At 39.8% G+C, this 23,820-nt stretch overlaps 1 protein-coding gene and 1 pseudogene across 3 annotated transcripts; both read left to right on the forward strand.

Moving 5' to 3' along the window:
* The first annotated feature begins 599 nt into the window (after positions 1–599).
* REXO2 (RNA exonuclease 2) lies at positions 600–19,110 on the forward strand. Of its 3 annotated transcripts, XM_063671473.1 has the most exons (9): positions 602–738; positions 2,572–2,686; positions 5,288–8,780; positions 9,748–9,831; positions 12,971–13,048; positions 13,654–13,765; positions 15,094–15,202; positions 16,649–16,702; positions 18,674–19,110. In XM_063671473.1, exons 3-9 carry the CDS (start codon positions 8,634–8,636, stop codon positions 18,801–18,803), a joined length of 714 nt encoding a protein of 237 aa, XP_063527543.1. In that variant the 5' UTR covers positions 602–738; positions 2,572–2,686; positions 5,288–8,633; the 3' UTR covers positions 18,804–19,110. The 3 variants fall into 3 exon arrangements, with proteins under 3 accessions (XP_063527542.1, XP_063527543.1, XP_054294011.1); XM_063671472.1 differs by lacking the exon at positions 2,572–2,686 and having other exon boundaries at positions 600–738; XM_054438036.2 differs by lacking the exons at positions 602–738; positions 2,572–2,686 and having other exon boundaries at positions 4,639–8,780.
* On the forward strand, positions 18,979–22,938 carry LOC129008741 (nocturnin-like; annotated as a pseudogene).
* Positions 22,939–23,820: the final 882 nt, after the last annotated feature.

A 23,820-nucleotide genomic window follows, 5' to 3' on the forward strand; every position in this document is an offset into this window, starting at 1 on the left:
AAAGAGGTGTATTTGATAGGCAATTATCAAGTCTCTGTCACAATCTGTTTTCTCAAATGTTGGCTACATGATGAGACGTGATCGGTGTTTATAATTGTTCAGTGGAGTGGGCTTATTAAATACTAATAAGTGATTTATTTATACTACTTATTAAGAACCTACCATGTGCCAGGCATCATGTTGCCATCACAAATATTATCTCAAACTTTTACAATCATTCTTCAAATGAAATACTGCTTTAACTATTTTTAAAAGGAGTAAAATGAATCTCAAAAAGATTAGAGTGTTTGTTTCTGGCTGCTTTTTCCTTTAGCTGAGTTTTCTCCCAGGGCACTCCTTTTCCAAGAAACAGACTTTAGGCAGGCGTTTTCACCAGTTTGTTCTATATGTGCCAACATGTACACATAAATTGAGGATCTACTTTATATGCTAATTAGTTTGCAAGCGTCAACCTGTTTGAGGAAATACAGATATAAAGTAGCTGAGATAGGGCTTGAATTCAGCTTTGTTTGTCTCCAAAGCCTATTGTCTTTTTTTATTATACATGGCCTGCACTAAATCTTTATTCACACCTATCTCCTTTTGTCCAATAATCATTTAGATTACTCTAGTTCGATGTCATAATTTCTCATGGAATTAAAACGGGACTCTTCAAAATGATAGAGTTGTCTGAATTTGGCTGCAATGCGAATTACTAATTGATTCAAGCTTGTTATCAAGACACCTAGACATTACCAGGTAAGTTGGTAGTATGGGAGGTGGTTAAATCTCAATAGCATGTGGGTGCAAGTGTATGATATCACATTGACAGAAATAACTCTCTGATGTCCCCCACCTGAATAACACAGGATAACTGCTCTCTCAAAGCCTCCTGCCCAAGCATTTCTAGGATTCCTAAAAAGTTTCCCTGTCAGGACACTGTCTTTGCTTTGGTTGGCAAGTATACTAGAATTCTCACAATGCCACTGTTTCAGTGTGGTTCCTGGTGAAGTGAGCAAGGATGTAGTTGGATTTTTCCTTTAGTGAGAAGTGGTGAGAAAAATAAAGATGGCGCTAGATTGCCCATGTCTAATTTGTGTCCCAAATCTTGATGTTTACTTCACCTTTTTACAGGAGAACAAGAGAAGCCAGGTGCAAGGGGCCAGGAATGTTATGCTAGAGGCACTTCCTCCACATGGAAGGAAATATCAAAAGTGAAGAGGAAACATTCCTCTCTGTTTCCCATTCCTGCTACTGCCTTGCATCAGTTTTGTCTGTTTTAAAAATTGTGCTACCAGAGAACTCAATCAGTGTTGTGTGATACATTACTACATGTGCTTTTTATTGAAAAAGCCCTTTTAGAAAACCTGCAGCTCTCTGTCTGCCATTGGCCTTAGACATGAGTCCAGTAAGGACTAGGCTAGGCGACAAATCAACGTGATAGTTGCTGTGCTGTCAGAATTATTCTCTCTCTCCCTCCAACTTAGCTATAATGCTGTACCATGCTCTTTGCTTCTGGCTGATTTTTCCTTTAGCTGAGTTTTCTCCCAGGGCACTCCTTACTTTTCCAAGAAATAGACTTTAGGTGGGCTTGCTTCATGAACAATTTGTTCTATATGTGCCGACATGCACAAATTAAATTGAGGATCTGCTTTATGTGCTAATTAGTTTGCAAGAAATAAAATCCTCAAGGTTAAGATGGGTCTATAGCTGCAATTTTTAGACAACCTGCAATCGCTTTACCTCCCATAGCTTCAGGTATCTTCTCTATGTAGTTGCCTTCTAAGCACAAGTCTCTATCCCTGCCCTCTTTCCAGCTGCCTGCTGGATATCCCCTTGCAGATCTCCCTCTGGAAACACAATTTCAGTCTTTCCAAAACTGAACTCATCAACTCTCACCTGTTCTTCCTGTTCTTCTCTTTCACTTAAAGGCACAATCATCCTAGTTGCTTAGGTCCGAGGTATTCTATCGGTCTGGGATATTGTTACTCACAGCAATTGTTGTCATAGTTCTCTTCTCTCAAGAGCTAACCCAGTTTCATCCTCCTGTATCTCTTCAGTCAAAATGAATCCCCTTTCCCTTTATTCCTATAGCACTTTATAATTCTTTAAAGCATTGGCACCATCTCCTTTATATTGTCTTGTATCTCCTATTTGCTTAAAGAAACAAAGCAAATGAGCACCTATTATGTAATGTATACAGTGTTCTATATGCTTTTATTTAATAATCATATAACCCATTTTTACAGATGGGAAAGTTAAAGGTGTTTCCTTATCTGTAAAAGCAACAACTCCAAGTTCATAAATACTTAAATACCTATAGTGTCCAGTATAATAAATATCAGTTTAACAGATGTATTTTTTTATTGTTGTAGTCTAGCATAGTGTTGTATACACACTAAGTACTCAGTACTTCTTTGTTGAACTGAATTGAGAAGAAATGCAATTCAAATTTCATAAAAACTTTTAGAGTATCCATTTTGTACAAGGTGGATTTTTGAAGATTACAAGTTTGGCTACTATTTTTATCCTGCATTTTTACAGCGACAGAAGGTAAAGCCAAAAGATCTGTTATCCTTTATTCCTTCCCAGACCATTGCAGGGATGTAAACAGCAGTTATCAGTTATCAGCAATAAACCCTTATATCAACATTTATCAAGATAAAGTTTCACAAAACAGGAAGAGAAGAGATATCATTATTAACCAGTGAGTATTCATTAGATACCTACTGCATATTTTTAAATGCTTTTAAACCACAGGACAGTTTATAGGCCTGAGATAGTTTTAATACTTTGGTGACCACTAACCAGTACTGCCAACGTTAGTACATGGCTCTATGCTAGTACTATAAAAGTATAAAATAAATATATTCTGTAAATTAAACTCTAGTTTAATAGAATGGTGATAAAGTATATCAGATAAAGTTCCCAAAGAACATAATTGTAACAATGTTTGGTTTATGAACTTCCTGTAACAGTTAACATGAGGAACCAGGGGCCTCTCCTAAGAGAAAGTAGGGAAGGACTTTTTTCCTTTTTTTCCTTTTCTTCCCCTCCAGAGACAGAATCTCACTCTGTCACTCAGGAGTGCAGTGGGGTGATCGTGACTTATTGCAGCCTTTAACTCCTGGGCTCAAACGATCATCCTGCCTCAGCCTCTTGTGCACCTGGGACTAAAGGCATGTGTCGCCATGCCAGGTGTATTAGGCTGTTCTTGCATTGCTATAAAGAAATACCTGAAACTGGGTAATTTATAAAGAGGTTTAATTGGTTCATGATTCTAAACGATGTACAGGAAGCATGATGCTGCTATCTGCTTTGCTTCTTGGGAAGCCTCAGGAAACTTACAATCACAGCGAAAGGTGAAGGAGGAGCAGGCACATCACATGGCCAGAGCAGGAGCAAGGGAGTGGGTAGTGCCACACACTTTTAAACAACCAGATCTTTTAAGAACTCACTCACTGTCACAAGAACAGCATCAAGGGGTTGGTGATAAACCATTCACGAGAAACCCACTCCCATGTTCAAATCACCTCCCACCAGGCCCCACCTCCAACACTGGGAATTACAATTCAACATGAGATTGGGTGGGGACATGTATCCAAACTATATCATTCCACCCCTTAGAGTGGTGGTTGGAGCCCAAGCAGCTGGATATAAGGAGCAATGTCTCGAGGCTGCTTTTATTTTCTACCACATGGCCAGGCTGCAGGTTTTCTTGACTTTTATGCTGTTTCCCTTTTACATATAAGTTCCAACTTATTTCTTTGCTCCCACCTCTGAGCATAGGTTGTTAGAAGTAGCCATGTCACTTCTTGAGCACTTTGCTGCTTAGAAATTTCTTCCAGCAGATACTCTAGGTTATCATTCTCACATTCAAACTTCCACATATCCCTAGGGTATGGACACAATCCAGTTAAGCTCTTTGCTGAGGCATAAGATGCATGGCCTTTGCTCCAGTTCTCAATAAGTTCCTCATTTCCATCTGAAATCTCCTAAGCCTGGCCTTCACTGTCCATATCACTATCAGCATTTTGGTCACAACAATTTAACCAGTCTCTAGGAAGTTCCAAACTTTCCCTCATCTTCCTGTCTTTTCCGAGCCCTCCATACTCTTCCAACCTCTGCCTATTATCCAGTTCCAAAGCTGCTTCCACATTTTTAGGTTCCTTTATAGCCACGGTCCACTCTGGGTAGCAATTTTTTGTATCAAGCCATTTGTGCACTGCTATAAAGAAATACCTGAGACTGGGTAATTTATAAAGAAAGGAGGTTTCATTGGCTCATGGTTCTGCAGGCTGTACAGGAAACATGATGGCATCTGCTTCTGGGGAGGCCTCAGGAAGCTTACAGTTATGGCAGAAGGCAAAGGGGGTAATGGCATGTCACATGGCCAGGGAAGGAGCAAGAGAGAGATAGCAAAGTGCCACACTTTTAAACAGCCAGATCTTGCGAGAAGTCACTCACTATCATGAGGACAGCACCAAGGGGATGGTGCTAAACTCTTAATGAGAAAATCCACACCCACGATCCAATCACCTCCCACCAGGTACCACCTCCAATACTGGGGATTGCAATTCAACATAAGATTTGGGCAGGGACACAGATCAAAACTATATCACCTGGATAATTCTTTTTTTTTTTTTAATTTTTAAGTTAATTTATTTATTTTAGAGAGGAGATCTTGCTTTGTTGCTCAGGTTGGTCTCAAACTCCTGGTCTCAAGTGATCTTCCCACCTCAGCCTCCCAAAATTCTGGGATTACAGGTGTGAGCCACCATGCTTGGCTGAGAAGGACTTTTAAAGATACAATTTGGGATAATTCTAAAGAGGGACCAGGGAAGTGGGTGGTCACTTGTGGATTGATTATCACAGTGATCTTTGTTCAGAAGTTGGGAAGAACAAAACTGGGCTGGGAAAGTCACTGGTAAGAAAGGAGCATTAAAAAATAAAATTAGGGCTGGGAGCAGTGACTGATGCCTGTAATCCCAGAACTTTGGGAGGCTGAGATGGGTGGATTGCTTGAGCTCAGGAGTTCGAGACAGCCAGAGCGACATGGTAAACCCTCACCTCTACAAAAAATACAAAAATTAGCCCAGTGTGGTAGTCTGTGCCTATAGTCTCAGCTACTTGGGAGGCTGAGGTGGGAGGATCACTTGAGCCCAGGAGATGGAGGTTGCAGTGAGCTGTGATCATGCCACTGAACTCCAGCCTGGGTGACAGAGTGAGACCCTGTCTCAAAAATAAAATAAAATATAAAAATTAAAATTAAAATTAAAAACCGTGTAAATATTCACAATACCCACAGGGTGGAAGCAACAAGAGTGTCTATTAATGGATTAATGGATACAAAATGTGATACATAACATACAATGAAATATTATTCAGCTTGAAAAAGGAAGAACATTCTGACACATGCTACAACATGGATGAACTTTGAGATGACAGTAAGTGAAATAAGCCAGATATGAAAAGACAAATACTGCATAAGCCTACTTGTAAGAGGTACATAGAGTAGTCAAATTCTTAGAGACAAAAAGTAGAATGGTGGTTGCCAGGGGCTGGGAGTAGTGGTTGGGTGGAGATGGGGAGTTAATGTTTAATGGGATGGAGTTTCAGTTGGGAAGATGAAAAAGTTCTGGAGATAAATGGTGGTGATGGTTGCACAACAATGTGAATGTACTTAATGCCGCCATGCTTTATACCAGTGGTCCCCAGCCTTTTTGGCACCAGGGACCGGTTTAATGAAAGATAATTATTCCATGGATGGGGGTGGGGGAGTAATGGTTTCAGGATGAAACTGTTCCACCTTAGATTATCAAGCATTAGTAAGATTCTCATAAGGAGCACACAACCTAGATGCCTCGCATGCACAGTTCACAACACAGGGTTTGTGCTCCTATGAGAATTGAATGCCACTGCTGATCTGACTGGGGGCGGGGCTCAGGTGGTAATTCTTGCTCCCCCCGCCCCTCACCTCTGGCAGAGCAGCCCCGTTCTTAACATGACACAGACTGGTACCAGTCTGCACCGATCTGCAGCCCAGGGGTTGGGGACCCCTACTTTATATGGAAAATGGCTAAAATTGTAAATTTTTATATTATCTATATTTTATCACAATTTAAAAAATAAAAATTAAAAAATATGTAAAAAAGTAGTTATCTCTCAAAAGAGGGAAGGGTTTGTGTCCTTAGCCATGTCATGTTAGAAACATTATCCCAGTAGTAAAACTGAAAAAAATGGTATTCTTTAAAATCTTAAATATATAATACTTTAAGAAGATAATAAAAAGCCCAATTGATAAAGTTTTCTGTACTTCAACTGACTCTACCTTTTTTTTTTTTTTTTTTTTGAGACAGGGTCTTGCTCTGTTGCCCAGGCTGGAGTGCAGTGGCACGATCTCAGCTCACTGTAACCTCCGCCTCCTGGGTTCAAGCAATTCTCCTGCCTCGGCCTCCCGAGTAGCTGGGACTACAGGCGTGCGCCACCATGCCCAGCTAATTTTTGTATTTTTAGTAGAGACAGGGTTTCAGTATGTTGGCCAGGCTGATCTTGAACTCCTGGCCTCAGCCTCCCAAAGTTCTGGGATTATGGGTGTGAGTCACCGTACCCGGCCTCAACTGACTCTACTTTCTATGAATCAAGTTAAAGCTAAGAAAAAACTAAAGAAGAAATGCAGACCATTTTTTATAAAGTAGGCTACAAATGAGTAAAAAGGTATAGCAAAACAATGTGACATCAGGCAACGCAGGTAAAATATATACGCATTGTGCACAGTAAGTCTTTATGTGTATAATCTGTGTATACCTTTTGAGGACCATTCAAAGAGTTTCTCTAGGCCCTTGCAGGTGGTGGGCTGGGTACACAAAATCAGTAGAAGGTGAAATCCAGTACCCTACAGTTTCCTTAAAGCTCCAATTAGGCAACAAAGTTTCTCTCTTATACAACCAGCTCACCAGGTAGGATGGACCACAAGCTCTGTAATGAGTAGCAATATGGCTTTCAGAAAAATACATAAAGGTTATAATTCAAAGCTGAGATTGACATTTGTGACAAAGTGGCACTCTGCCACAAATTTGTTACTGAATAGCCAAGATTTAAGAGACTCACAAAATTTGACACACCAGGGCCTAAAGGTCCTGATGCTGGCCACCTGGACTCCTAGAAATGCTAGACATTATAGCTGTCATTGCAGGAGATTAAAGACACCTGGATCAAAGCCAAAGAAGATGGCAGAGCAGGCAGAACTGTTTTAGTTCATTTTAAGTTAGTTTGCTGCATAGATTTGTTATAGGAGGACGAAATTTAACTTTGAGAACTTTTAAGAACAGAGTAGCAAGTTATCATCATGCAGACACCTAACAGCTGAACTGAAATGCAGGCCGCGTTTCATAAGGAATAAGGGATAATCCTTGGCCAAATTGTCAGAGGCATTTGAAGAGTAACCCTATCTTGAATAGGGGCTGGGTAAAATAACACTGAGACCTACTGAGCTGCATTCCTAGGAGGTTAGGCATTCTAAGTGTCAGGAAGAGATAGGAGGTCAGCATAAGATACAGGTCACAAAGACCTTGCTGACAAAACAGGGTGCTGTAAAGAAGCTGGCCAAATCCCACTAAAACCAAGATGACAAAGTGATCTCTAGTCATCCTCACTACTCATTATACACTAATTATAATACATTAGCATGCTAAACGACACTCCCACCAGCGCCATGACAGTTCACGGATGCCATGGTAACCTTAGGAAGTTACCCTACAAGATCTAAAAGCGGAGGAACCCTCAGTTCCGGGAATTGCCCACCCCTTTCCCGGAGAACTTAGGAATAATCCACCCCTTGTTTAGCATATAATCAAGAAATAAGTGTAAATATACTCAGTCACCCATGCCCCTGCTTTGCCTATGGAGTAGGCATTCTTTTATTTCTTTACTTTTAATAAACTTGCTTTCACTTTATGGACTTGCCCTGAATTCTTTCTTGCAGGAGGTCCAAGAACCCACTCTTTGGGTCTGGATCTGGACCCCTTTCCCATAAGAAAATGAAGGAAGGTAACTAACTTTGACTGAACACCTAATACGTGCTAAATGGTTTCTCAGACAAGATCTTATTTAAATATTTCTAAACGATTTGATGATAATGGCCTTCTGGCCCCCAAAAGCACACTGCCTCTTGGTCCCAAATAAACGAGGAAAATATCCAGTTTGTGTAATAGAGGGGCAGGTAAGTAAAAAAAGAAAAAGAAATGCAAAGAAGGAAAGAGATACATGAAAAAAATGTCATACATAGATAATCAGATCTTTTCCAACCAACCAAAGTAAGAGTTCTTTTTAACTGCGCGGTTACAACTAACCAAAACTCAGGAAATAACTCCTGGAAGCAAACAAACTTAGCAGTGAAAAACAAGCGCGTCCAGTAACACCCGAAAAACACGTGGCGGGGGTGGGGCATCCGGTCGCAACCGCAGGTGAGACTCTAAGTCCCATCATTCCCTTCGGCAGCCAAGCCGGGCTGTTGAGGGCGAGCCGGCGCACCGCACGCTGGGACGTGTGGTTTCAGCTCGTGCGCCTCCCCGCGGGTTTGCGACGTTTAGCGACTATTGCGCCTGCGCCAGCGCCGGCTGCGAAACTGGGGCCGTGGCTGCTGGTCCCGGGTGATGCTAGGCGGCTCCCTGGGCTCCAGGCTGTTGCGGGGTGTAGGTGGGAGTCGCGGACGGTTCGGGGCGCGAGGTGTCCGTGAAGGTGGCGCAGCCATGGCGGCAGGGGAGAGCATGGCTCAGCGGATGGTCTGGGTGGACCTGGAGGTGAGTGAGGTCGGGGAGGCGAGTCAGGTTTCGCGCGTGGAACTGAGGAGCCGAGCCTGTCCTGGGAGAGCGGCGGGGATCTGGGTCTCAGGTGTGGCAGGTGAGCGCGGCCGGCCAGGGGCGGCGCAGGGCAAGTCTGGAGGCAGGAGTCCTGCGGGTGTTGGGCGCCGTGCTGCGCTGTAGGGCTTCTTTCCACAAGGGAGGAGTCTGCCGTGTGGCTTCCTCTCCTCCCAACCCCTCCGCCCAGATGTGGACTTTTCCTAACGCTCTGGCGTCTCTGGGCTTGGGTCACTGGAGTGGGGGCGGGGGCAGCGGCTGTGTTCCCAGCCTCCCCCAACTAAATCCTTAAAGGACCCTAGGTTGTTAGAGCCAGACGGGACTCCGGAGATGACTCAGCCTTACCCCTCATTCCATAAGTGAGAACATTGAGGCCCACAGAAAGGATTCAACTCATTCAAGGTCGTGCTGTTAGTGAGAGTCTGAGTTGGGACCAAAACCCAGTTCCTGTCCCTTCAGGCTTTCCATGCCCGAAACAAGGGCTCCTCCCTCCGTTGAGCCTCAGTTTATATAAAGTGAGGATAATAACAGTAGTTTTTCCATTAGATTGTGAAGATCAAGTAGTGTAATTAATGTGAAAACTTTGTAAACTCTGCAGAGACGTGGTGGTGGTAGTTATCCAACTCTTCCAAAATTGAGTGATGTCAGCACTCAGTTTTACTTACTTTGCATCTGTCCCAGAGTAGAATCTCAGTGCTTGACAAATAGCAGGCCCTTGGTAAATGTTTGTTGAATAAACGAGGACTCGTGTTTAGTACCTTCAGTAGTTGCCCGAGGAGCATTCTTCTCTTCTGTTTCGGCTATGGATTACAAGCTGACTATGTTTGACGGAATTCCTGTGAAATAAACTTGGGTAAAAGAGGCCAGAATGATGGCTTTGTGTGTGTTATATATTTATTTTTAATTGCAGATGACAGGATTGGACATTGAGAAGGACCAGATTATTGAGATGGCCTGTCTGATAACTGACTCTGATCTCAACATTTTGGCTGAAGTACGTGATGCCATGTAATACAGTCATACTTTTTAAAGGGCACTGGAAATATAACCATCATTTTTTCCAGCTTCTTTATTTAAAAAATAAGAAAGTTGAGGTCTATATGGGTTAAGGTAATGTGCTAGGTAATGGTAGGGGTGCTACTAGAACCAAAGTAATCCATCTCACAGCCTAGTGAAAATTAAAAATTAAACATTATTTTTTAATTAACCATGCCAGAAATTTACAGAAACATAAATTCTGTCGTTTACTGAGAGCTTACTGTATGCCAGGTACAGTTTCTGTGTGCTTTACATGTCTTTGTTCTTAGTTCTCACAGCAACTATAAGTTATTTATTGTTATAATGCTCATTTGATGGATGAGGACACTTGAGCATAGAGATGTTGGGTAATTTGTCTGAGGCCCCAGTGGCTATTTATCGGGGGAGCCAATAGTTTAACTCAGGCTGTCTCAGTAAGGTGCTCCTAACGAGTAGGACAGCCAGCTCTCCTCCCATCAGATTTGGTGACTCGTGCCAATGTTTGCGTCTTTATATCATAACCTTGACATTAACTTGACTCCATATTTACAATTCTGCCTTTTCAACTAGGACGTGATTCTTCTAGATCAGTATTAAGATTTTAGAATTTCTGTTAATGCACACCCATAAAGTGTTCTCTCGTTGACAGATTGGGCATGATTAAGGTTTCTGCATGCTACTTCCAACAGAAACATTTAGCAAAACAAAACACACCTGCTGCATTTCAGCCACTCATGAAGCATTTAATAAGGATGTGACACCATCTGGTAGGGGGTGAAATCCCTGACCCTGAATAATTCTGTTTTATACTGTCAGCAGTATTCAGAGCCAGAAACTCCAGAATAGGAACAAAGTAGGGATGTTTGTGGAAAAGAGAGTCTTGTTAAAATAAGTTCCTAGAGGGTAGCATTGATATGTTACTGGCACTGGATAAATTTCGTAAATCTGCAGTTAACACTTGTTTGTTTTGCTGTGTAGGTAAAAGAGGTGAGGATGTATTTCTAGATGAATGACTGCGTTTGTGGAGTACCAGGCTTATCCTCCCCACATATCAGCTGTAGGAGAATCATGAGACTTTGTATTTCTCATCATAACAACTTTTTTTAACTTTGTATAAATAAAACCCTGAGTTTTAGATTTGGTTGTTTTTTTCTGTTACTTGGGATTTACTGGAGATGAACAGTGAAGAGAAGTGTCTTTATTTTACCAGCCTAACTTACCCTTGGCTGAAGAAGAGTGTTTCCTTTAGACTGTTGATATAATGTGAAATACTGACAGTTTAATGGACCGGTAGGTTGATATGTACCCTAGAGGAAATTTGGGTATGTATTCACACAGCTGCAGATGAATGCAGCATTTGTAAATGGACTAAGTCAGATGAGGATAAAGATGTTAAAAAAAAAAAAAAGGCTTAGGGGCTATCAGTTCTGCAGTATGTTTTATTCTTTTATAAGAGTCTGAGAAAAATATTTTATGCTGGTAGAAGAGCAGGCATCCTACTCTGAAAATTTTTCTGTAGATGTGGTCCCTTGGCTTGCTAAATTGGGATCTAGAATGGGTATCTAGCATTAGATCTGTAGTAGTTTGATTTTTCCATCATTGTTAGTATTTTTTTAATAGTATGAGTTTTTTTTTTCATTTTCATAGGTTTGGGTTTTCTTTTTCCTTCGTGACTATCATAAAACATCTGTTATCCGAGCAAAATTTTTTGTTTCTTCGCAGAGATTGCCAACACCAGTTTTCTTGTTTGGCTAAACCTCCTTTTTAGTAGTAGGATGTCAGGTGTATTTTAATTAAATTCTAGCCATTTCTTTCAGTGATTGCGAACTGTTTTTACCACCTTAGTAGTAATAATACCTTGGATTTATAGAATACTTTTCTACCAGAGAGTTCAAAGAGCTCATATCTATAATTTCTTTTATCCTGTTAACATTTCTGTGAGGGACGGGGTACAGTTTATTATTATCACTATCTTACAGAGGGAGAAGCTAAGGTGACTTGCTTTAATGCCGTAGCTACTGTTAACTGCCAGGACTTATCTAAGAGACTCACACTTGGATGTTCTATGAAATGGAGCTGAGAATTTGAGGGCTACTTTGTTTCGGATATCAACAATTACCTCTTTAAATTTTTTTTTAAATATAAAAATACTGTTAAACAGTATAACTATCCAAAGTATGTGTGTAGTAAACTATTGGATTTTTGTCCTGTTCTATTGCTCCTTCTTACTCCAAATTTATGTATTGTCTTGATATTTTGTATGCTTATATAAATGCGTGTTTTTTTTTTTAAAACAAGTGTAAATGAAATCATACCTATACATATATGGTTTTGCAATTGTTTTTTTCACCTGCAATATAGATACTTTTTTTTTTTTTTTAAGAGATAGGGTCTCACTCTGTCACCCAGGCTGGAGTGCAGTGGCATGTAGCTCAATGTAACCTCGAACTCCTTCCTGGGTTCAAGTGATCTTCCTGCCTCAGCCTCCTGAGAAGCTAGGACTGTAGGGGTGTGCCACCAAGCCCGCCTATTTTTTTTTTTTTTTTTTTTGTTTAATTTTGTAGAAATGAGGTCTTGCTATGTTGCCTGGACTGGTCTTGAACTACTGGCCTCAAGTGATCCTCCCACGTCGGCCTCCCAGAGTGCTGGGATTACCATGCTTGGCCTAGACACTTTTCAAAATGAACTCATAATCAAGGGTTGACAGACATTTCTGGAAAGGGCAAATTATTAAATTGTTTAGGCTTTGAGTGCAGTCATATGTTCTCGTCATATTTTTTTTTTTAACAATCTTTTACAAATGTAAAAATCATTCTTAGCTTTCTAGCTATTAAAGAATAGCTGAAGTGTGGGACCATAGTTTGCTGACCCTTGATAGATGTCTGTGTCGTCTATTTGTAGGATTTGAGTTTTCAGTGGGGTGTGTGTGTGTGTTCGTGTGTTCTATTTTGCCTTAATGAACAGTGCTGGAATGAAGGAGGAACACTTTTAAAGTATCCTTATCTCTTACTTTCTCTGATGTGTATATTTAGTCCTTAAAACAGCTTAAGCTTTCCCTCTGAAAGTAAGGTTATTCCTGTTGGTTCTTGGTGACTGATGGCATTTCCCATCCACAGGGTCCTAACCTGATTATAAAACAACCAGATGAGTTGCTGGACAGCATGTCAGATTGGTGTAAGGAGCATCACGGGAAGGTAACATTATCAAATAACAGGATTGCTGCTTTGGGGATCAGTAACAAGCTTTTTGCTCCCACACCTGAATCCGATACCATTGTTGGATGGTATTTTAAAAAGGCTTAGAGAAGATCGCATGGCAAGCCTGGGAAACTGCTTGCTTGTTTACTTTTCATCTTTGGGACCTCTCGAGATCATCTTCTCCTGAATGTCCTCTTTTTTTTCTCTCCTACATTCAGTCTGTCGCGAACGCATTGTGGATTGTCAAGTATTACTCAAGTCAGTCTTTTGGATAAGGTTAGACATCAACTTTCAGAGAAGGGGGATTGCTGCTCTCCTGTTATAGTTGTTTCTTCCCAGAGGTTAATATCCTTGGACTTTGAACACCATCTTTTTTGACTGTGGACATGCTATTAACAGTCAGGATCATAACTAAGTTGGCTTGGATTCTTTAAGAAAAAAAATGGTGCAAAGATGGCAGTTGCAATTTGAACTTGAGCTCTAAAAATGGTCTATTTGTGGTTATATTTGCCCATTTTAAAAGTGAAATTTCATTTCTGGATGCCTTTGAAAACTGACTTCACATGTGTTTTTGGTGGGGGGCTGGGGATTCTCTCTTGCAGTCTGGCCTTACCAAGGCAGTGAAGGAGAGTACAATTACATTGCAGCAGGCAGAGTATGAATTTCTGTCCTTTGTACGACAGCAGACTCCTCCAGGGCTCTGTCCACTTGCAGGTAAAATCCAATCCTATGTGTATCTTATAGTCTTCCATATGTAGTGGTTCAAGAGACTGCAGTTCCAGAAAGACCAGCCGAGCCCATCCATGTCTTCCACTTAACCCTGCTTTGGGTTACACATCTTAACTTTTCTGTTGAAGTTTCTCTGTGTAGTTTACAGCATGAGTATTGGGAAAATGCCCTGAAACCTGACATGAGATCTGGGAGACACAAACTTACTCAATAAAGATTTCCCCCATATTTTTATGATGGAAAAATTTCACATGCACAGAGGAGTGGATTTAGTAATTGTTAACCTTGTGTCATGTTTGTTTTACCTATTTTTTGTTGGACATTTTAAAGGAAATTGCACGCATCAGGACACTTCATTCCTAAACACTTCATCAAACATCTCCTAAGAATAAAGACATTTTCTTATGTAATACAATGTCATTGCATTGAAGATAATTAAACATTATTCAGTATCATATGATATCTAGTCCACATTAGATGTTCCCCAAAATATTTGTTTTTGAACCAGGATTCAGTCAAGGCTCGTGCATTTCATTTAGTTATATTTCTTTAGTCTCTTAATGTAAAACTTTCCACCTATTATTTTTCCCCTGTGACATTGACTTTCTAAAGAGACCAGACCTGTTCTACCAGGATTTTTAAAAGGGTGACATTGCCAGAGGGAAGTTAATGTTTCTCTGAAGGTATATGTGCCTTTGTATATGTAAGTCGATGTGGTTAGCTAATACTGTTCTTAAACATTTATAAAAATAAGTTTTGGCATTAAGTACTAGAGCGTATATTGTGTAAATGTTTCCGCCAGCCAATGTGGCTGATATTTACTTTAAAGGTCTCATTTAAAATTTAGTGTTTTTAGTATAAGTTACTTTTTGGAAACATAAATATGCATATGATTTGTTTAAAAATTTGGATTGTAAATAAAAGTTTATCTACATATGTGATTCAGTTAAATTTTTAGTGTTAGTGGTGTGAATTTTGTGACACTGGGAGAAAGTTTGCATATCTGGGGTGACCTTAAAAAGTAACAAATAGATTTGTGCATTGCATCAAGCATGTGGAATGATAGATTTGTCCTTCCGTTCATGAGAGGTCATTTACAAATTTATAATGAGCCAAACTGACTAAGTACTTGGAAATCTGTACTTGTAAGCTAATCACATTTACCCAAACCTGATTTAGAAATATAGAGGTGCTTTTAGGAATTGTTTGAATTTTAAAAAATCATCTCCATTTCAAATACATTTTATGAATTTTGATATCCTGTTGTATACTACTAGAAATATAGAGATGCAGTATGCTTCATGTCTTTCTAGGAAATTCAGTTCATGAAGATAAGAAGTTTCTTGACAAATACATGCCCCAGTTCATGAAACATCTTCATTATAGAATAATTGATGTGAGCACTGTTAAAGAACTGTGCAGGTAAGGGCTATATTTAGGATCCATTAAATTACCTCATTTAGCATGTTTTAATTGAGAATTTGTGGAAAGTAACTGGATAGAGCTGTAGAACTAAGGCTGCCAAGTGGGTTCATATCTTCCTCATCCCATTCTTGCTTGTATAGGACCTTAACTTATCCTGGACTGGTGAGAATTGGGAGAAACAATGTCAGACCTGTTCCCAGTAAATAAGCCAATGCCTGGCACAAGATAAATGCTCAATACATTTTCTGGATTGATTAGTATTATATGGAAGTCTTCTGACTGGGAACATATAGATGAAAAGCTCTTAAGTACTTTAGAAAGTAGTGGATCGACATATGTGTAAAAAACACACCCTAAAAATATACTCTATGATGACTCCTATAGAGAAAATGTGCATATGGACTACTGAGGTCACAAGGGAAGCAGCATCTAACTGTGCTGGAGCAAGAGGAATGGGGAGTCAGAGAAACCTTTACGTAGCAAGGAAATAGCTTTGAAATTGAGATGTGAAGAAGAGTGGAAGTCTTCCAGGCATTTTATTGAGGAGGGAGCATTCAGAGAGAGCAGACAGAAGTATAAGAATGTGAGGGAGGAGGAAGCTAAGGCGAAATGTATTGAATGAATCCCAAACCATTCATTAATGCTGGAGTGCAAAGCATGAGGTTGGAGAAGGTGGGAGGTGGTTCTAGGGCCTCAAGGGCTTGCACACCATGCCAGTGAAGTTCACTATAATCTTGCAAGGAATGGGGTTCCTTTGAGAAAGTGTAAATGGGGTTCCTTTGAGAAAGTGTAGGTAGAAGAGTGAGTGATACGATCGTTCTGATTCGAAAGTGGTAGAGAGATAGAAAGGAGCCTTTTCTGCCATCTTGGAGAGAAGAATGAACTGGAGAAAGGGCAGGGCATGGAAATGAAGGGCTTGTATGATAAAAATGTGAGAGGGTCAGTTGACAGACACTCAGTGTTTGAATGAGGTGGTGTGAAAAGGAAGAGGTATAATGTGATTCTGATGTTTCTAGTTTGAGCAGCTTTGGTGGATGATGGCAGTGTTCAAATAAAAAGGAGAAGAGGAAGAGTAGATATGGTGGATGGGGCAGGGGAGGTGCTGAGGATGGTGGGTGTGTTTTGATATATGTTGAATTAGAAGTGTCTGGTAGATTTTTAGATGGAGATATCTAGTGGGCAGTTGCATATCCATGACAGAAACTCTAGGGAGGGCTGGGCTGGATTTCCAGATTTAGCAGTCTTACGCACTGGTGAGCTTGCTCATAGAAAATATATAGAAGAAAGAGAGGAGAGGGTGGAAGATAGAGGCTCCGGCAAAGAAGCAACTTGAGAATCATGACTCAAATGCCATTTTCAATGTTAATGGATTACTTGAAGGAGGTAATTGTTCAGTGTATTTGAGACAGCTTCCTTTGAGAGTTCCATTTCTGCTGTGTATAGACGCTGGTATCCAGAAGAATATGAATTTGCACCAAAGAAGGCTGCTTCTCATAGGTAAGTTTGAGTTCTACCAAGCGTTTTCCAGTCTAACACACACTTAACTCCCAAATTCCTGACTGCTTGAAATAATGTCCCTTAACTCTTTTTTCTCGGGGAAAAGATAAAGTTCAACTAGCATAAAGATAACATTCTTTTACTGTTAGGAATTCTGGTCAGGATTCCAGTGTTCCATTCTCAGAGGGATATTTAGCCTTTATTGCTGTTTTAAAACTCTTAGATAGCTTGGTTTATAGGTATGATGAAACAATCTGTAATCTTTCTAGTAATGAACCGTGTTAACTTTCTTCCCACAGAGGATATGGACTTGCAGCCTTTTGAAATTAGAACACTTTTTGTGTGCGATTGTATAATATAGTTCCCTACTTTGACAGTTGTTATAGTTCTTCTGATTGTTTCTCTTATGTCTGTAGCCTTAGGTACAAGCAGAGAAGGAATTTAAAGATCTTGTATATTCATGTGTCCTGTACTGGTTCTTTTCTTTTTGATTTTGTAGTCTTTCAGGAGAAACATGAAACCTGATGGGAGGTTTAGCAGCTGGCTTCTAAGGGTAGCATTTATTAAACCATTTACTGAACCCCTACGATGTACCTTGTGCAGTTGTAGGCAAATAGAGAAAGACCAATCCCTAAAGAGTCTGGCATTCTTATGTTATTTTATTGAGTGTATGTAGACTGTATCACAGGCATACAGGCCTAGACTACCTTATCTGAAACAACTGGGGTATGTTTTGGATTTCAGAATTTTTCAGATTTTAGAAAGGTGATACTACATCTGTATTGTTTATTATCTTGTAGCATCCCTAACAAGGTTTGAGAAGCAGCCCATAATAAAACACATAGGTATTCTGCAGTGAAACATGTATATATTCACACCAAATGGCATAACTAATGACTGTCAATAGCCTCACATTAAGATTGCTCAGGTTTTGCTACATAATAGGTTATGTAAGTACTGTGGGTTTTCAGGTATGTTTTGGATTTCAGTTTTGTGGATAAGAGATTGTCTGCCTTTATTTAGCCAGAGGCTATAATTTTGGCAGCTTCAGCTCTGACATATATCCAAGTCCTGGGAAGAAAGCAGATGGTTGCCTTAGCCACACAAATAATTGTCATAAAACTCTTGCACTAAAATTTGTGCAGGGGATTCTCTAGAAGTGGCCCTTGGTCCATGATTCAGAGCTTATTGATTTACTTGCACACTGTTCTAATAATCTTGGTTACCTGATTTCTCAGACTACAACAGATGAGAAACAACATATTGGAAGAAAAGAAAGGCTCTTAAATGGAGGCAGGCTGCCACTGATTATAGCACAAATCAGCATGAGAGAGGAGGTAGATCCTCTGGTATTGTTAGGTACTGTTTGATAATTGATGTTTATTATGATGACTGAGTCATGACTTATGTTCGAGTGTGTCAGTCTGTTTTGTTCAGGGACATCATCAAGTATTGGGCAGTGTTTCTCAAACTGTGTTCCATGAGCTGTTTATAAGTATTCCACAAATGTGGTCGATTAAGTTTTGGAAATGCTAAAATTTATTAATTTTAGAAAATTAATAAATATATTAGAAATATAGGACAACTTCCTTTTGGGAATTCATAATACACATTAGTATATTAAATGCTTTGCAACTTTTTACTTCAGTAAAAAGTTTAATCTAGTTTTTCCTAAACTTATTTGACCATGGAATTATTTTTTCTCCCTGTGGAACATGTCACCATCTTATGGAACAATTTGGGAAACTTTAATCTTTTGTATTTTACAAATTTTTTTGTCAAAAGTTTTTAAAAAACAAAGCATTTAAAGAAAATTGCTTTTCTGAAATGTTCTACTTTTGATGATGCTAGACAGTGACATTTACAGTAGCACCCATTGTTCTTAAGTCGTTTTTTAAAAGTTGCACTTTTAAAATGATTTTCATCTCCTAGTTTTGAACAGTTCATTCATTGTGGTATGTTTGCTTATAGGGCACTTGATGACATTAGTGAAAGCATCAAAGAGCTTCAGTTTTACCGAAATAATATCTTCAAGAAAAAAATAGATGAAAAGAAGAGGAAAATTATAGAAAATGGGGAAAATGAGAAGACCGTGAGTTGATGCCAGTTATCATGCTGCCACTACATAGTTATCTGGAGGCAACTTCTGGTGGTTTTTTTTTTTCCTCACGCTGATGGCTTGGCAGAGCACCTTCGGTTAACTTGCATCTCCAGATTGATTACTCAAGCAGACAGCACACGAAATACTATTTTTCTCCTAATATGCTGTTTCCATTATGACACAGCAGCTCCTTTGTAAGTACCAGGTCGTGTCCATCCCTTGGTACATATATGCATTTGCTTTTAAACCATTTCTTTTGTTTAAATAAATAAATAAGTAAATAAAGCTAGTTCTATTGAAATGCAAACCTTTTTGTACCATCTATTCTTTAGTAGTTTAATCATCGGGAAAAGATGGCTTTTTCTTTTTTAAGTGGTATGGCTGATGTTTAAACTCTTGTAATGCAATTAGGAATGGGTTAATAAGTTCATGTCAAACAGGAAGTGAATATGTTTTGCTTTAGAATAACGGCGGATAAGTTTAAAGAAGCAGATTTGGGCTCGTTGTTAGAGTTATTGAATTAACAGCACTGGACTAGGCTACTCTGCTACATTCAGGAACTTCAATTCAGACGGATTCTGTAACTAAGGTTTATTGCAAGTAATAACTAGGGCTTATTTATATGCACAGCAGTGACTGCTTGGTTTACAGAATGTAAATAGCTTGCTGCCCTAGTTCTAATGGTCAGTAAGTAGCTGAGAAAGGATTTCAATTCGAACATACTAATTCCTAAGTTTACATATTCTAGACCACAGTACTAAGGTGATTTCCTAGCCAGAGTGTGCAGTAGAATCATCTGTAGAACACGTCTCATTGCTTTGTGCACCTCATTCTGACAAATTCCTCTTGAAGACAAATCAGAATTGGGAAAGGTCCACAGGTTACTTTCCTTTCCTTGAGAACCACTAGGTGAGAAGACTTCTGTGGTGATGTCAGATTACATTTCTATTCTATTACAGATATGAACATAGTAGCGTGATCCTGATGTGTGATAGTTACAGAGAGATCACTAGCTAGTAGATCAGAATAACCCCATAATATTTTCATTTGAGTAACATTTTAACATGTGCTAAGTTGTGTTACCTATACTACAGCTGTATCAGTGGAGAGAGGGATTGTAGTGTAACTTTTTCCAAATGAGTGAATTAAGACTGAAATTCATGAGTCTACTAAGAATGAATTTATGAAAACGTAAGTCTGCTGATCTTTCTGAGCACTTCTTTCTGGAGTGGCATGGGTTTTAGCTCATGCACCAACTTCAGTGGCTTAGAAGGCAGGAGTGGGTAGTACGGTTGACCCTTGGACAACACAGGTTTGAACTGCAGAGGTCTACTTACATGCAGATTTTCTTCTGCTTCTGCCACTCCTGGGACAGCAAGACCAACCCCTCCCCTTTCTCCTTCTCAGTCCACTAATATAAAGATCATGAGGATGAAAACCTTTATGATGATCCACTTCCACTTAATGAATAGTAAATTTATTTTCTCTTCATTAAGATTTTCTTAACATATTCTTTTCTGAGAGCTTACTTTATTGTAAGAATATAACATATATATTGTTCCTGATGTTTGTATAAAAAATATCTATTACATATAACATACAAAATCTATGTTAATTGACTTTATATTATCAGTAAGGCTTCTGGTCAGTAGTAGGCTATTAGTAGTTAAGTTTTGCGGGAGTCAAAAATTATACACAGATTTTTGGCTGCACAAGGGTTTGGCACCCTTAACCCCCATGTTGTTCAAGGGTCAACTGTAGTTAAGAACAGGGCTGTTGAATCAAACTCTTAATTCAAGTTCAGGCTCCTGACATACTGAGTGACTTTGGCAAGTTGCTTTTCTAAGTCTCAGTTTCAATATCTGTAAAATGAGGTTAATAACGTTACTTAATGAATTGTTGTTAGAATTAATTTAAATGCTATTCATACAGTTCTGAGCTCAGTACAGTGAGCATCTTGTAATGATAGCTAATGAATATTGATAATAAAGGGTACTATGATTAGTTATGAGGCTGGAGGCATTATCTTAAATCAGCGTTCACTTAATACCTATGACTGCCTACATTGTGCTGAGGACTGTAGTAAACTTCACTAATAGTGTGACCTTGACTTGGTTTAGTGTTTCCAACTAAATTTGGCAAAAGGGTCTTTGCCCTTACTTGGCTTTCAGGAATGTTAAATTCTAATGTGATGATAGATAAGAAAACACGGGGCTTAAGAAAGGTTTGTAGGAACCAGATACTGCTATTAATGCCTCAGGGTTTCTTCCACACAACTGGCTGGTTTATTCACCAGTTTAACTGTTCAAGCCAGTTTAAAAATTTTTAACTCCTGGTGTTACTGCTTTAATGCTGTCTTCTGTATCTTAATTGTGTAGCTAATTCTATTGTCCTTTAATGGAGCTTGTGTTGAATTTTAATAAAATAACTGGCAGCCTGTGAGTTAAGCAAAACCAGTCTAGTGCAGGTATATATGAAGACATGCTGGTTCAGTGATTAGTTCATTATTTTTAAGTTAAGTTTAAATTTGTAGTGCTGGTATTTAGGATTTCACAGGGGATTCCTGAAGCTATGAAGTAATTTCTGTGAAATGAACTGCAGTGCAAATTGGTTTAAATAGAACTACAGCTTGAAAAATGATCAGTATATTTGCTTAGTAGAGCTTGCCATTCTAGTGCTCTTAGGGGGTCTTCTCATTTGGTGGTTCGTTCTGTGCAGTAATTGTCCTGCAAGCTATGTTCTTAGGATCGTCCAGGTGTATTTCCCTCCTATTAAACTCAAGGTGAATGAATCAGTGCAGATACATTTTGACTTACAGTGGGGTTACATCCCAACAAACCCATTGTAAGTTGAACCTATTAAGTAAAAAATGCATTTAATAAATTTAGCCTACCAAACATGTTAGTCTAGCCTACCTTGAATATGCTCAGATCTGGGCAAAATCATCTTAACAGAAAGCCTATTTTATAATAAAGTGTTGAATATATCATGTAACTTAATACTGTAGAGAAGGTGAAAAGCAGAACGGTTGTATGGGTAGTCGAAGTACGATTGAAATCGTATGAGCAGACTCTAGTGCTCTCGCCAAGACACTGAACAGCAGTGCTGCCTCCTGCACCCAGAGTGTTTGCTATTACCTGACCTAGAACATCTGGAGCCCATAGATCCTAAAGAGCAGCTTTTTGAGGAATGCAGGGCTGTCCTGGATACTTAACCTCCCTGGTTCCAGAGAGATTTTGTGGATCTGGGGACAGACTCCAGTAACTACCTACCTATTAGAGTCATGCAATGGAACAACTTCGTCCAAGCTCTTGGAAAGACAAAGACAGCTTTGTACAATGCCCTGTTGAAGCACCCAAGTGAGAAGAAAGGAAGCATCTCATGCTAGAAGAAATCCTATTCTACCAGCCTGATATATTGTGCCTCCAAGAGGTAGAACAGTATTTTGAAACCTTCCAACCACTCCTCAGGAGGCTGGGCTATCAAGGTACATTTTTTTTCCCCCAAGCCCTGGTCATCTTGTCTAGGTATAGAACACAACAGTGGACCAGACAGCTGTGCTTAATTTTTCCTCCAAAACCAAATCAAGCTAGTGAACAGTGCCAATATTAGGCTGATGGCCATGACATTGAAAACTAATCGGGTGGCCATTGCACAGTTCCTAGAGTGCAAGGAGTCAGACCAACAGTTCTGCATCGGTGTCACCCATGTAAAAGCACACACTGGCTGGGAGTGGTTTTCATCAGCTCAAGGCTGTGACCTTCTTCAGAACCTGCAAAATGTCACTGAAGGGCCAAGATTCCCCTTGTTGTTTGAGGGGACTTCAATGCAGAACCAACACAAGAGGCCTAGAAACACTTTGCTTCCTCCAGCCTCAACCTGAACAGTGCCTACAAGCCTCTAAGTGCTGGTGGGCAGTCAGAACCCCCATATACTACCAGGAAGATCTGGACCCCAGGGGAGGGCAGGCACACCCTGGATTACATCTGGTATTCTAAACATGCTCTAAATGTAAGGTCAGCTCTTGATCTGCTCACCAAAGAATAGATTGATCCAACTGGCTACCATCTTTCAGACCACCGGTGTCTGGGTGTGTGACTTCAGCTTTAATGAGGAATCTGATGGACTTGTATAAACACTTGTTTTTGTCTTTTTAATCACAAGAGTCTTAACCAGGGATGTTTCAGGAAACTGAAATAGGATAAGAAGTTGCCTAATGAAGGATAGAAACATGGGAAGTTTTTGTCATTTCATTTTTTATATTTCTAGCATGCCCTTGGGAAAGGATCCCATTAGTTCACAAATCTATAGCAAAAAGGTTTTTGCTTTTGCACTCCAGTTTTGGCTTGTATTGTTTTATTTTCCTTAGCATTACATTTTGATTGTTTAAGGGCATTGAATTGGCTTGTTTTAGCTGAGCACAGTGGCTCATGCTTGTAATTCCAGCACTGTGAGAGGCTGAGGCGGGAGGACTGCTTGAGGCCAGGAGTTTTAGACCAACCTGGGCAACATAGCAAGAGCTTGTCTCTGTTTCTTAAATACATAAATAATTAAGAAAAAATGGCTAATTTTGAAGCTTTTTCAGTTTGAGGATGCTATAAAAACTCAGAATTGCTTGAATTCTCCATAATTAATAAATATGTAGGAGCAGTTTCTCTAGACAACATGTCAAGGTGTTTATTTGTGAGTTAAAGAAATGTCAACAAGGCCAGGCGTGGTGGGTCACGCCTGTAATCCCAGCATTTTGGGAGGTCAAGGCAGAAGGATCACGAGGTCAAGAGATTGAGACCATCCTGGCCAACATGGTGAAACCCCATCTCTACTAAAAATACAAAAAATTAGCTGGACGTGGTGGTGCAGGCCTGTAGTCCCAGCTACTCGGGAGACTGATGCAGGAGAATCGCTTGAACCTGGGAGGTGGAGGTTGCAGTGAGCCAAGATTGAGCCACTGCACTCCAGCCTGGTGACAGAGCAAGACTCCATCTCAAAAAATAATAATAAAAAAAAAAGTCAACAA

This window comes from Pongo pygmaeus, chromosome 9 (assembly GCF_028885625.2).
Source record: "Pongo pygmaeus isolate AG05252 chromosome 9, NHGRI_mPonPyg2-v2.0_pri, whole genome shotgun sequence".
NCBI classification, from domain to species: domain Eukaryota; kingdom Metazoa; phylum Chordata; class Mammalia; order Primates; family Hominidae; genus Pongo; species Pongo pygmaeus.

What these genes read in the sequence shown, in the direction of transcription:
- REXO2 (XM_063671472.1), top strand. Translation starts at nt 8,634, where the DNA reads ATGCTAGGCGGCTCCCTGGGCTCCAGGCTGTTGCGGGGTGTAGGTGGG. An exon ending in AGGGCTCTGTCCACTTGCAG is followed by an intron (nt 13,766 to 15,093) that starts GTAAAATCCAAT and finishes ATGTCTTTCTAG; the next exon opens with GAAATTCAGTTCATGAAGAT. An exon ending in ACTGTTAAAGAACTGTGCAG is followed by an intron (nt 15,203 to 16,648) that starts GTAAGGGCTATA and finishes TGCTGTGTATAG; the next exon opens with ACGCTGGTATCCAGAAGAAT.